Here is a 15,572-nt window from a genome sequence, read left to right as displayed (position 1 = left end):
TAGCCTTAATTACGTTACAAAAAGCGAATCGTAATTTAATTAGAAAAGGATTTAACCATCTTGTGTGGTTTTAAATTCCGCAGCATCTTTTATTACATTTGAGGTACCTATACACATACAAAAAAAAATAATAAACTCAGTTATGATATGAATGTTTTATAAATTACTTGTAGATTAAATAAATGTGACGAGATAGATATTCCATATGAGCACAATATGTATGTAACCAAATAACATATTCTATCTATGTATACGTTCTCCAATATAAACACGCAAAACACCTGCAATATGTAAAAAATACGAAATAAAACATGCATTTTTAGAATTGTCTATCACAAAAAATTTCTGATATCGATCCCATTGCTCGTTTGTTTCCTAAAAAAATATGCATTTGTTTAAATATCCAAGTTTATCATAAAATGATTCATAATATCGTAATGGGAAAGTATGAAAAATCTAATTAGTTAATAGAATAAAATTTCAGCTGAATTACCATTTACTAATATTATACGAGGTACATTGAGAGCACCAACAAGACCATTAGAAAGTATTAAACCCAACGCTGAACTACAAAAATTCCCAATAGTCGATCCTGCGGTTCGTTTCAATTTGTGGTATACTCATTTGGAATGCAGCCAGCGTTTTAATTTGCAGACTTTTTAATTCGTTCCTTGTATAACAGAACGTTGACGAATAGTAAAACGTTGCCAATTATTCTAATGTAAAATCGATTGAAATAATCCGTATAAAAATTCATTTTTTTATGTCAGTCTTTTATGGCATTCTTTTATGGTAGTCTCAAGACTGCCGCCGTATCATTGCGAACTGAAGCCAATTGAGATGATATGGGCACAAATAAAAAATTCGGTTGCAGACAAAAATACAATGTTCAAGTTCACAGATATAAAGAATCTTTTCCACGAGGCACTGTATTAGAAATTAAATAAATAAAATAAATTTTGTCAATGAAACAATATTATAGACTCAGCAATGGAATCATTTATTACAAATGTGAACAGTTAGACTATTGTATAACAGTTCAAATTCTGAATTAACTTCGAAATAAAAAAGTTACAATTGTTTATAACCTCCTTTATGTCCTATTTATCTCGCTATTTAGATATACTTATATTAATAACGAATAATTCAACATTACAATGAACAAATTATTGTTCCAAAAGAAGTAGCTTATTTTTTAGTATGTAGGGATCGGTATACAGGGTGTTCGACAACAGGTGGGAGGTTTTTTAAGGGGTGATTTTAGGGATCAAAATAAGACGAAATAGCATTTGCGGCTTTGTTTTCCAGTAATTAACGTTTAAAAATTCGAGTAAATAGCGCCTAAAACCTGCAACCTGCCCAGTACCGACGACTGAAGGTCAGGTCAGCAGGGGTGGGTACAGTCATAACCAAGAATCATTGAATAGTGGAAACTTACCTCGTGCTATTCTGTTTCTCGGTACTGCAGCATTCGGCTTTCTCTTCTTGGTTATGACTGTACCCACCCCTGCTGACCTGACGTTCAGTTGTCTGTGCTGGGCAAGTTGCAGGTTTCAGGCGTTTTTTACTTGAATTTTTAAACGTTAATTACTGGAAAACAAAGCCGCAAACGCTATTTCGTCATTCTTGATTTTCGTCTTATTTCGATCCCTAGAATCACCCTTTAAAGAATCTCCCACCTGTTGTCGAACACCCTGTATACACATAACAAAAATACACGAAAATAAGGAATAAGGTTTTTTATACGAGGCTCCACTTTCGTAAACACATTGATTTTGGCCAATTAATTATGTACGGAAATATATGAAAATGATTTTTTAAATAAATTACACTTCATAATGGGTTAAATTCTGTGACGCGTGTAACTTGTAAATCTTGTAAATATTATTCTACATACAATTTAATTACATCCATTTAATTACATACATCGAGCTTTATACCCGAAAATTGTTGTGGCAGAAGAATTAAGCGTCCATTTATCAGTCAAAGAATAGCTGAAAATTAGCAGGTGTAGAAAACAGTGTGATTTGTTCTTTGATACGGAATTTAATTACTAATTCAGTCGTTTTAAGCCTAATTAAAATAAGATGGAAATACGAAGTAAAAGCGAAGAATATATAACAAGTAAACTGTTTATTTAACAAGGGGTAACAACGATAACAACATTAAGAATCGAATAATAAATTACCTTTTAATAAATAGTGAAAGGTGTTTTTGGTCGCGTAGATTTTCCCCGAGGGATGCGTGCAATGGAAAATTAAAAAGTTGCCAATGTAAAAAGGAAAAAAACTTTCCCACTTGAAGTCAGAAAAAATGGCCCTCGTAACTTTACAGCTCTCGCCTCGAGGATTCGAGAATTGCCAAAAACTGCCCGCATTCTCCACTTGAGAGTTTTCAACTCGCCAAAGTAAGTACGTTTTTCTTTTCGACGTTTCAGAGCTGATTTCTTTCATAATTAATAACATAAAGTGTTATTGTTCTCTCAAGGTTTGCACACTGTCCACAATGAAATCCATTCGAGCCAGTGAACAATACAAATTTTCTCCGTAAGCACCTGTCAGTATTGATTGATCTCGATTAAATATTGAATTTATTTAACGTAAACACCCTTGTTTCATGATGGATGACAGATTTAAATCCAATGAACTATTTTCTTTTTTATACTATGTTTTGTTTTCAAGTGTAGCCTGCATGTAAGCATTCTTTAATTTAATCAATTAGACATTTACCGTTAATATCGTTAATGTTTTGTTATTTCATGTGTAACGTCCCTGAATAGGTATATACGTCACTGCACCAACGTATAGGAAGAGCGGTTCCCTCAGAAGGCGACTTGTATCACAGCCGACTCTAGTACTAGCCATGCTGAACAACGTGGCAATGCCGCTCACGTGACAATCGGGAGTCCTATTTTCAAAAACAGAGACCTGTGCTCGGAATTGTAATTAACGTCTTTTTTAATTAAAAGCTGTAGTAATATACGCTATTTTGTATTAATTATGTATAAACAATACATAAACGTTGCAACTGTGGCAAGTAGAAGTGATGTAGTAGTATAAAATTGTTATAAATGTGATATAAATTTTGTGTACTCTCGAAGTAGTTTGGTGTTGTGAAGCATGATATTTGAAATATTTACAGTGGTTTCAAGAAAATTTAGGTATGAAGCAAAATGAAACCATCTTTGGATCAAATTGAAACATTTAAGAATTGATAAACGTGTATATAAGTGAATAAAAACCTTGAAACAAGCGAAATTATTGGAACGAAACCAAAGAGGTTATGTGAAGTCCAGAGAGTAGCCGAGAGTCTGACGACGTTGATTGGCTGGGAGTCTGGGAGTCCGGGAGGCAGATAGAGTAGGGTTAGACTCCCGCGGTGTTGCCATTTTTACTTCAGCACGGCTAGTACTAGAGTCGGCTGTGCTTGTATACATATAGTAATAGGGATTATAGGTTCGTGTGGTAAGCGGCTAAGGAGTAAAATTCAAACATTAATGTGCTAAACAACTAGTTTATTCAAATAAATGCAAATCTGATTTTAACTAGATAACTAAGTATGCTTCTTTACAATGGTTGCGCCCTAAAGAAAAATATAAAAGAAAATAATAGTGTTAATGTTACAATGAGCGAAGAAAATTACAGTGAATACGCCCTAATACAATAGAAAATATATGTATATGTTAGTATAGATTTGTACGCGGCTTAGTCTATAGATACAGCCAACCCTCTGGATAATAACCAATTACAGTTTATTATCGGAAACTATCAAAGACAGTGACTTGTACAATAGCCTTAGACACGAGCAGACTCTTGTCTACAGGTCGCAATCGGTTTCTGGGCAAGTCAGAGCTATGTGTAGTATAGGCCATTTCAAGGAGCTCCGCTCCTCGCTAACTCTTTACACTTGAGGGTGAACTCTACACTAACATGTATGTAGTTAACACGTTGCGTACCATGAGTAGAGTGTCCACAGATCCGAAGAACTTCGTACTCGTCACTGAAAATAAGGATTCTTTTACTCTAGTCGCTTTATCTTTGCCTAAGCAAGTCAGTGCAGAGCTTTCCTCTATGGTCAAAGTGGTGTCTGCATTCGACCGAAGTCGGAGACGATCTGAGTATGATCGAAACCAGACTGACTTTCTCCGCGTGGCACGCCTCTATTTATAATCAGATTCTGCTGACCAAGCGCTTTTTTTCTATATAGACTTTTGTCTATGGGAATTCTCGGTACGTGATTCCCAAGCATCCCTACTCTTAACGCGAGCAACCCTAGTATTAACGCGAGCTACCCTAGTCTTAACGCGAGCGGGCATGCCATCTAATTCTATAAAGGTTTACTATAATACAACAATTATCGACTTAATTGAGCGCAGCGTGCGAAGCTCAATCTCTCCCGAAAAATGTATTTCGTTTTCCAGAGAATTTTTTGACGTTTTTGATTTTTCACGGCTTCAGTTTTCAATATAAAAATCTGAAAAAATTCTGTAATATGTGCCTCACAAGTAGAAATGTTTCTGATTTTTTTCAGAATTTTCGAATGTCATTAAATAGGGGAAATTGGCCAAAAACCTCGCAATCACATTTTTACCCGTAACTACTCTCCCAGATGAGATACAGGGTTGAAACTTGGCACAGACTGTTTTTTTTTATCGCCTATTGAATGGTTCATAGCAAGTCGAATTTGGTTTGGGGGCACTTTTGACTACCTTATCCGGCTATACCCTTTCGCTTAATGAGAGATTTAAAGGAGAGGGGACCGAAATTCCCCTGTAGGGGAATCGTAACGTTGCATTCCTTGGAACCGATCTTACTGCCGAACGTGCCAAAGAGAGCTTCGCTCTAAAAATTCACGCGCAAGAAAGTTCCTAAAGATTGCAAATCGATATAACCCTTACTGAATACGAGTTGCGCTCATTATTGTGTTGGCAGCGAAGCGGACAACAGACCTAGTTTAATATTACGATTTATTTAATATTACGATTTATTCCTAAACTAAAGTACCGCTGGGTCGTTATACATGTGATAGTTTGAACTCTTTTGAAGTACGTATATGTATACTAGAAGAACAAAAAGCAATATTTTTGATATTACAACATCTATTGTTCAGATTAGAAAAATGGTAGTACAATGGGTCAATCATACTAGGTTGAAATAAAATAAATGTTGTCAATTAGATAAATAGTTTCCATGATAAAAATTCTTGATACAGTTCGTATTTATGAAAATAGGGAAAAATTATAAAATTTTGAAGTTTATGTTCTTAAAACAAATTCAAAACCATCAAACTGCTAACTTATACTCCTCAATTTGGCATCCACTACATCATATTTCTTTTAGAACAAAATCTCTGTCATCAACGTCAAAAAATGATTGATTTGGTGTGGGATGACACCTACACATATCTTTCGCTATTGTTCCTATTTGAAAAACTATCCCGTAAGTCCTATATTGTGCGATTAATGTAATATATCAAACATCTATAAAACTTTCCAACTTTTTTCCAGTTTATACATGTTATCTAAAAACGAAGTTGTATCAATGCAGATGAAACACAAAAAGCTGTGAATGAAATTATTCGGGAAAGGGTTTCAGTCGAACTGACTACCAAATCGACTTGACAGCCGAAGCTCTAATAACCCCACACGCATTGTCTTATTGATTGATTGGAAGATCTGTTATTGCATTTGTCAATTAAAAAATAACAGCTTTGGCCTTTACCATTGCAGCGCTGCAGTCTTCGAGGATCTCCACGTGCTACAATAGTAGTTGTTATTTTAGTTGTTATTGTTAACTAAGATGCTTTATATTAATTGATCTTGTTGTAAATAATATTTCATTAATTTAAGGATTTTGTTTTGTGTTTTAATCAAAGGATTATCTTTTATTGTTTAATTTTGAGGATTAATGTAAATTTTTGTTACAATACAGTGATATTTATGTAACTTAAGAAAAAAGTCGACAATACTATCATTTTGATACATAAAATATAATTAAGAAAATAATATTAACATTATCTTATGTTATTACACTGCCCCATTCATGAATATACATGTCTCACTTATCGTTAATGATAATTATTATAACGATGATTATTAAGTAATAAAAAACCAATTTATGAAAGGGAGAAAATACACCTTTTTAAAAAGTAAAACAGGTAAATATGGAGAGAAGTTTGTTATTGCTTATTACAGTTAGATACCTAATTGATCTTTCTGATGCCATCAGTAGGAATTAGCATCGTTTTTTAGTTGTTTTGATATATTATCCTAAAGAATATACGAAAGAATACCTTTTATCGTACTTTCTCTCTACATTGGACCTTGCAATTTCTCAAGGATATTGATATTTATTACAATACTAATTAATTTGTCATTAATTCTTACGGTTGTTACTAACAACTTTTACAGTGAATGCAACATTAAAATTATATGTAAAAGTATTACTTTTGCTTTGTTTCCAATACAAACGAAATGGTTTAGCAAAACCCGTGAAATCAGACCTGCTTCATACTAGTAGTCAAACGTACAGTCAAATCATGATCAATTACAATCTAGGATTTTATCAACGCATTCACACTCAACGATAACAATATGTTTACAATTGGATTGCGTATCAGTGATATTGACCGGGGTCTGACCGTACTGTGACCCATCCCCCTTTTATTTTTTAAGTTAAGTAGGGGGAGCCGTTCCAGAGGGCAAGATCGCAAGTCCCTTTACCGACGATGCGGAAGAAATAATTAATGAAATCACCGAAAGGAACTTAGGAAAAAATTTATAGGATATAGCAGAGGGGAAAAATTTTCAAAAAAAGCCCCGACTCTTGAAACATTCGTCAAAGTAAAAGGAAGAAACAAAAAGGACGAGAAGAAGAGTCACCATAGGGCAGTACCCTCACCCCTCAGGAGGGGTGAAAGTGTAGAGATCGTGGAGAGACCTCAAAGAGAGTTCTGAGTGATTTAAGAGATAGGGGAGGTAGATTTTAAACCTGACGACTGAGGATAGCTGCGTTTAGAGAACGTGTCCGGGGGAGGGATTTCTTGATCCGATAAGGAATACAGTGGTTTGAAAAGATTTACTGTACTGTGACCGCTAGTATAAAGTAGTATTTGATCCTCAAACGGCGGACCATGGAGAGAGCCTCAATTTTAATTTAATTTTGTATTCAATATTATTATCATTTTTTAAATTTTACATTTTTTAAAAAATTATTCTTTTAAGACATGAAACTCGTTCGTTTAAAAATTATACAATTAACTTTGTATACGTTTTGTATGTGTTTACTATGTTTACTGTTTTATTCAAAAGTAAAGGAAAGAGTACAATAAAGAATTGAATGAAATTACTAATCGTTTATAATTAACTTAAACTTTATGATTTAAAGTACTAAAAAGCAGAACTTCCACCAATTTTCAAATTTTCCACCAATAGCGTGTATTCCATGCAGTTATAGTTACAGGGAATATACAGACGTTAAATACCAGGAAATCACGAAATCTCTAAAATATTCGCCACGTGTTGCTCTGCTCCGTCGAGCACGGCCTATCTAATTCTCTTGTACAATACGCAATGGACGTAGAACGAATCGCCCTATCGGAAAATATTGTTTAGCGTCGTTAGAGCGAACATTTTGGAACGCAACCGACAACGAGAGGAAGCAAAGGCCTGGTTTAGCCATTGTTCTTTCGACACGACGGACAGGTATGGTAGATATGAATTGTGAAATATGATACTTCGTGTGAAATAATCTTCTATAACCGTTCGCATTCCATAGGTCTGTGGAATTTTTTTTTTCGTTAACAAATGGTGTGTATCTTTGGTATCCAATACGGCTATTCGATATTCATACGGTCCACATATACATGCTCTTTTACGTTTAAGGCCGGTTCGCGTCAAATCGATCACCTTTTTCCTTCGATGTCTCGAATTTTGATCAAATTGAGATATGATACTGATCAGGTGAAAAATTGGGGAATGTTTACTAAATTCGAAACCGTTTTAGAAGCCTTTGTAGGGGTTGTATGTTTGAATTTTTATTTCGAAAATTATTTGTCGTTTTGAATAAAAATTTTTCTCTGTTTAATGTAAAATTAATTTAATTTTCAAAATAGCTCGTTTTTTGGAATTTTCATGTCCTGCGCGAAGATTAAGATGTCTTAACTATAATTGTATATTGTCACAATTCTTGTTAACATCTCTAAGTCCTATCAAAGTTCCAAATTCCATCTCTGAATTAAGAACCCTATAAATCAGTGCTTGTCAGAGTAGACAATACCGCCCCTTTGTGGATGCTAGATCGATTCATGGAGGGAAGTAATAGTATTAGGTGCAGTGGAGGGTAGGGGTGGTATAAATGTGTCATTGCATCTTTTTGTTTAATAACCTTGCTCAGGGGCGCTGAGCAATTGTTTATCTGAAAAAGGTGGATCACATCTTTATATATATATTTCTTCTGTGCGTCTGTATGTCATTAAACTCCTCCTAAACGGCTGGACCGATTTTGATGAAATTTTTTGTGTGTGTTCAAGTTGACTCGAGAATGGTTTAGATTCACAATTCGGTTCACTACAAAATGTTTTTTTAATTAATTTTTTATTTATACGTTATTGTTGATCTTGGAATGTTTTACATTGGATCCGGCAGATAGCGCTGCGATCGCGGTGACAAAAACATAACAAATCGCAATATGACATAGCCTACGTCCATCTTGAAAGAATAAGCAGTCCAATAGTGCAAATTTCATTAAAATCCGTTTAGCCATTTAAACGTGAAGAGGAACAAACGATCAGACATTTTCACTTTTATATATTAGTAGGGATAGGGACAGGGAAATAGGGATAGGAATAAGGAAGTAGGGATAATAATAATTGATTAAAATTCCCGGGCAGAACCGGGTAACGCAGCTAGTAAGTTTGTAAATCTCTGCTATAATGATTAAGCTTAAGTTCAAAACATACAGTTTGATCATTAAAATGAATAATTAGTTAGAATAGTAATGATACAATCAAGTTATTTCATAGATATTCTTTATTTCATACAACCGTTCTATGCAATTCATTAAGTTTTAGTATTTGAAAGCTGTTTCTCTTACTTTATATCTTTAGCATTGATTGGAATAGTCAAATGCGAGCTATTAAACATATAAATGCAAATTAATTGCAGAGATTCAATTATGAGTCTCGTACTTCAAAATCATAAATGGGTCGTTGTCCTCAAGACTGGGCAGATGTGCATCCTTGTCTTTTCACGGCTCTCTTTGTCCGAACACGGACTCAGGATCTGCTCAACTGTCAGCTGTTCGAAAGCGAAATATGCTCTTCGGAATTTGATATTCTAATTTTTAGTTGCTTATATCTCGTAAACGAAGCCGCAGATTGTACCGATCACTAGTGATGGCTAGAACTGCTACTTGTGAATCACGAGTGATTCGATCACGTTCGTTCCTAATCACGATCATTTTTCACAGTGATTCGTGATTTTCCATGCTCTCTTCTGATTGGTCGAAAGTAAAAACCGTAATTAACTGGTAACTTTTGACTAGTCAAAACTTATGACTAACTGAACGTTCTTTGCACATTATGCTCAGATATTTCTATACAAGCTATATTGAAGCATTTTATAAAAAAATAGTTGAATCAAGATCAAGAATTACGAAGAGCAATCATCCAAGATAAGAAAATCACGATCACGATCGTGATTTAACTTCGTTCACGATCGTGATCACTATGATAAATCACCGTCAGTGATTTTGCACGCCATCTCTACCGATCACCGTTCTACCATTGTATGACCACCGTTCGAATGCAATCAATAGCCAACACTCTCGCGATTGAGCTACGCTCTAATTGATGTGCTTTTCGTTCATAATTCAAAAACGAAGCTTCAACCAACATTTTGGTAAAGGAAAAAGTTGTTCAGAATCATCCCAGCAACCTCCCCATTTCTGGGTGTTACCTGATTTCCGGAACACCCTGTAGATGATATCGTCGCTTGGCTTTAGTTTCTACGATATTCGCAAAAATATATCCGATATACATATGTATTACATTTAAATATTTACATTAATTTTACTTTCTTATGTGAGTTGAAAATAGTGAGTTAGGTTGTGTTATAATACAAAAGAAACTTTATATAGATTATATTTTCAATATTTTGTTTTCTTATTTGGAATAAATTTATTCCAACACCTTTTTTCATGTTACATTTTGTGTTATAATATTTGTTGTTCCATGAAAGATTAACAAAATTCTCCAACTACTCTCCAATGACTGTGGACGCGGACTTTTCTTTGGAGATTAAATAAAAAGAAAGAATACCTGAATATACGAGCCACGGGTATGTTCCATCAACGTAAAAGTAACTAGAAGCTGCTCGAATAAATATTTACGAAAGGCTAGAGTAGTAGCTAATAAAGTGTTGAGCAAACAGTTCAGATGGGATCGATATTTAATTGTTGATGGTCATAAAAGCGTACGATTTCCGAAAAAATTTGATTTTTCATGCTATTCGGATCCAACAGATTCGTATAAACTCTTCCATAGATGCATTTGAAGAGAATATGTATACAGAAATATTATAAAGATTTATTGCAAGTTCAATAAAAATCTAACCTTTTTTGTCAATATCATTGAATAGTATTATTTTTCGTATTGCTATTTTTTTAAAATTTTTATTTTTTAAAAGCTAACAGTATTTGATATTCGTTGGTTTAAATTGTCACTGACAGCTGCACTTGGTGTTTGCAGTGCGAAGAAAAAACTCAAAATTGGTACAATTGCAGAAAAAAGTATACCTCACCGATTTTATTTGTACTTACAATTTAGATATGTTGTACAGAAGCATATTCTAAATAGTTCTCTGCAAGCATTTTGCGGAAGACGGTATTTGTTTAGAAGATATATGTACTTGTATATAACGAATTAAAGTTTCGCAATTTTAAATACTTTTACTTAAGTATACTTATATGTTTTACAACAGATAGGACAAATTCGAGCAGATGATTCTGAGGGTCAAATAAGACAAAAATCAAGAATAACGAAAACGCGTTCACGGCTATGTTTTTTAATTATTAACGTTAAAAGATTTGTTTGAAAAGCGCCTAAAACCGGCAATCGGTACAACACCGACGAACGAACGTAGTACTAATAGGGGCTTGTACAGTCATTGCCAACAGTTATTGAACACTGGAAGCTTTACCATGTGATATTGTATTCCTTTTTGTTCCAGATCATTTCCTATTTTCATCATAACAAGTTTTAGAACTTCTCAATAGTTTATAAGCTTTTTTGTTTATAACTTTTTGTAATTGTTTAAACGAACAATTTCTGTTTGAGAAGTTTTTAGATATCTCTAGCGATTTTGGAAAAGAAGAAAAAAGAACGGGCGAAATTTTAAGGGCGATTTTCACCCTCTTAGACTGGAAATGGGCAGCAGAAAAGTAATTTCGATTTAATCAGGGGGACATCCCCTACATATTCACAAGGTTTCATAATTTTTTGAATTTCCGGGTTTGGGATCATTCCTTGTCAGATATACCCTTATAAGAACACAGCTGCAAAATCAGTAACATTAATAGTAGGTACACAAAAACTAAAGCTATATTTTAAAATATTATTTCTAAATTCGTGTTGTTTTTCAATATGCTGATCCTAAATTATCCGTTATCACTTTTCGTATAATACACGATCACTTATTGATTACCTTATTCACGATACTTCATTAAACTGCTATTCTCTTAAAACCAGCCTACTCTATTTTCAATAGAACATGAAAAATAAAATGTTTAGTTTAACCCGTAGAAAAACAAACAGAAACAGGAGAGAAACAAGTAGGCGGAATCAAGGGATGTATATTTCCCCTTTGTTAACCCATTCCTTTTCTCTTGACCTAGTCTTCTGGATCGGCTCTATTGTGCACGTCAGAATTAACCCTTGAGCTCAAGGTGGCGCTATACGTGCATACTTCTGCGGTCTTACTAAGAATCATTCTTCAAAAAGTGCATCGTCCCTCGACGTTGGGCTACTTCAAAGAAAGATGACAAGAAAGTGGTCAAATTTATTATCTTCTCGACAAGTGAAATTTTAATAAATCATTACTTAACGACACAAGTTAACGACACGAAACCGCGAGGATGAATAATATTTTATCCAACCTTAAAATTTCTGTTGCACATAACATAAAAAGTCTATTACTCTGCCAAGAAAAAATTCTTGTTCATCTCTTCTCTGAAGCTTCGTCGATAAAGGAAGTAAAGTTGAATGCAATAATACTTTAACAAATGATAGAAAAGATTACCCGATCGTTCTCAATCAGCAGCAAACAGCTCGTAAAATTTATAGCATTATCTGATCGTGAGTTTTATTGTCGCTGCCTCGTTTCCCAAGCATTTTTTACTTCGTCAAGCACGACGATGCAGATCGTGAATTCTCTTCTGCCACATACATTTATGTTAAACGAGACTATTGTAGATGCTCGAAAAACTCCCGATGACTGTTCAAGAATAAATTAGGAACTTATTCCCAAGGTTCACAATTTCTCAACGAAGTTGAAACGCATTTTAGGTTTCGTTTTCTTCATAAAATTTACGAATTGATTTATTCGATCAATCCATACTATATGTATATCCATACTAGTACTAGTAATATTATAAATGCGAAAGTAACTCTGTCTGTTTGTTACCTTTTCACGCCTAAACCGCTGAACAGATTTCGATATAAAATAATTTTTAACAAAAAAAACATCCGACTTCGAAATGCACTAAAAAGTGTAAAATAATTTCTATTTCATTTATACCAATATTCCATAGCTATTAATAATATCTACTTAATCGTTAAATAGCTATGGAATACTGGTATAAATGAAATAGAAATTATTTTACACTTTTTAGTGCATTTCGAAGTCGGATTTTTTTTTGTTAAAAATTATTTTATTTCACACTTTTTAGTGGAACGAGCAGTATTTGTAGGATGCCGTAAGGTGGTTTACCGTTCTTATTGGATAATTAAAATAACAATAGTTATTAACAATAACAAATTCCACAAATTTTTGCAATTGGGATCATCGCGAAAATATCTCCGATTAGATGTGAAAGGTTTCATCCCGATCAGTACATTCCTTGCAGAGTATCGCTAAAGAATAGGTTTTTTGCAATAACAATAGTTATTAACAATAAAAAGTTACATAAATTTTTGCAAATGGGATCATCGTGGAAAGATCTATGAGATGTGAAAAGTTTCATCGCGATCGATGCATTCCTTGCAGAGTAGCGCTAAAGAATTCCTATTCTTTTGGCGTTTGCAATAACAATAGTTATTATATATGTACAGTTAGGTCTCGATTAGTGTGAGTAATAAATCCCAGAAATTGTTCGCATTATTTGAATTCGTACTATTCGAATACTTGAAATATAGGAATTGGTTCTTAGTTAAAGAAAATATACGATCAAAAATACGTATATTATTAAATTATAATAGCATAAAGATGTTTATTATTTTTTAAAGTATTTTAACAGTGTTGATTGCACTTTCTTCTGCTTTTTCATATCTCCGTATATGTGATGATAAACCCGCAGTATTTTATGCAAATCTCTGTTAACTTGCATGCTTCGATCCATGTCTGGATCGAAAAAAGCCTCGCATTAACTGAATTTTTGTTCGCATTAAATGCGACCTGATATCATTTTAAAATTCGCATTAAATCGAATATCGCACTATGTGAAGTATGTAGCATTAATAGAGACTTACCTGTATACTAGTTTTTGGTCGGCGCGATATGTGTATAGAAATAGTATGCTGACCCATACACCGCCAGAGTAGGCGGTAGAATACACGTAGGCATACGTGGAATTCAATGTAGTAGTAACAATACTTTTTCACGAATATCTTGGAAACTAAAGCTTTCAGTTGATTATGCGTAATAAAAAAATTCTTCAGCATCATGCCCCCGACAACATATTAAAGGGTCATTGAAATCAACCTATGTTGAGATTAGAAACTTTCTGTTTTTTGCAATAATAATTGTTGGCAATGAAAAAATGCAAAATGTTTTATTATGGGACCAATGGGGAGTTATACTCTACAAGATGCAAAAAGTTTCGTTCCGATTGGTCTATCTGTCTCGGAGTAATCGGTGAACATACGCCGAACGTACATGAAATAGTACGTTTTTTTGCAATAAAAACCGTTCGGAATGAAAAAATGCAAAATGTTTTTTTAACGGGGCCAATCGGAAAACATATTCTACAAGATGCAAAAGGTTTTGTTCCGATTGGTCCATCCATCTTGGAGTAATCGACGAACAAAGCCAGGAAAAAAGAAATATATATATATACTAATCGAATTAAGTATCCTCCTCCTTTTCGAAGTCGGATAAAAAAGCAATGTAACGATGTAATTTTTTCCATTATAACCATGATTGTTATGAACTACTGATTATGAAAATTTGTCAGTATTTGAGAGGAACTATTATTCCAACTACAGTGTAACTAAAGTATTTCTATATAAAATGGTGACACACCTAGAACTGTAGAGTACTCTGCCATCTTGATAGAGTCTGACAAATTTGTTTGGGCTGGTTATCGTGTGTAAGTAGCTCTGTTTGCCGTTATAAAAGTACGTATCCGGTTTCCAGATTTTCGCAAGCATAGATATGCTCAGTGCCAAAGTTTCTTTGCCGCCTTGAAATGCCAAACGTCGATCCACCCATGATTGCCGAAAGTAGCAATCCATCGAGTAAGTCTGCGCAGGAAGTTACCACTAATTAGATAAATTTACATATTATAAATATGTAATTACATATGCCTTTATTAGTGAAGAGAACTTATGCAGCAACAGTTAATTTGTTCTACTTGCTATTTTATTGATTGTCACAGTGTTATACAAAATCGTTCTGCAAAACGATAAAAACTAATTTTTAAAAAAAGAGGGTACTTTCTTTTATATCTATTTGTTCAAATCACACCACTTAAGATATTTTATGCCATATTTCTGATTCGGCATTAATTTTTTTGCAAGTTAATACTGAATATTGTAATTTGATGTTTAAGACACCTATTACTATGTAGTTAATTTTTTGCCGGAGACAAAATAATTTATTGTTGGATTATGGGTGTGGTTGGTAGGCACAGAAGTGGAACTCCGAGTTTTATCTTAGCGAAAATGAACTTTATCGTTAACAAAAGGAGAATTACATTCTGCTCGGCGCGAGACGTTCTTTGTCGAGAGAGATCCATACGATTAGTAACCATGCCCGCCAACCGAGGGCGAGAAGGCCCCGCAGATGTAAAGTATTAACTATGATCGATACCCGCGCAAATACAAATCCTGTAAATCGCATTGAACATTTATATCGTACCACCTCTAATGCCGGGTCTACACTGGATAGAAATGTTCGCGAACAGTTCTCGAGCTGCTTACGAGCTGTTTGCGAACAGTTCGCGAACAGAATTCACACCTAAGCTCAGACATAGATCGTGAACAGCTCGCAAACGGAACGCAAACGGTTGCACAATTGTTCGCTGGCTGATGACGGTCGTCAAATTCAACAGAAATATGTTACAACGCGTCCAGACATG

At 34.2% G+C, this 15,572-nt stretch overlaps 1 protein-coding gene across 4 annotated transcripts in view; it reads right to left on the bottom strand.

The window, feature by feature from the left end:
• LOC114877526 (gamma-aminobutyric acid receptor alpha-like) overlaps positions 1–15,572 on the bottom strand; it is a 130,398-nt gene that overhangs the window by 24,373 nt on the left and 90,453 nt on the right. For all 4 annotated transcript variants that reach the window (XM_046286293.1, XM_029190200.2, XM_046286292.1 and 1 more), the window contains exon 4: positions 14,516–14,736. In XM_046286293.1, the coding sequence (XP_046142249.1) occupies positions 14,516–14,736 (221 nt within the window). The remainder of the gene's footprint in view (positions 1–14,515; positions 14,737–15,572) is intronic.

Source organism: Osmia bicornis, chromosome 6 (assembly GCF_907164935.1).
Source record: "Osmia bicornis bicornis chromosome 6, iOsmBic2.1, whole genome shotgun sequence".
Lineage (NCBI taxonomy): Eukaryota > Metazoa > Arthropoda > Insecta > Hymenoptera > Megachilidae > Osmia > Osmia bicornis.
This window is presented reverse-complemented; position numbering and strand designations above follow the sequence as displayed.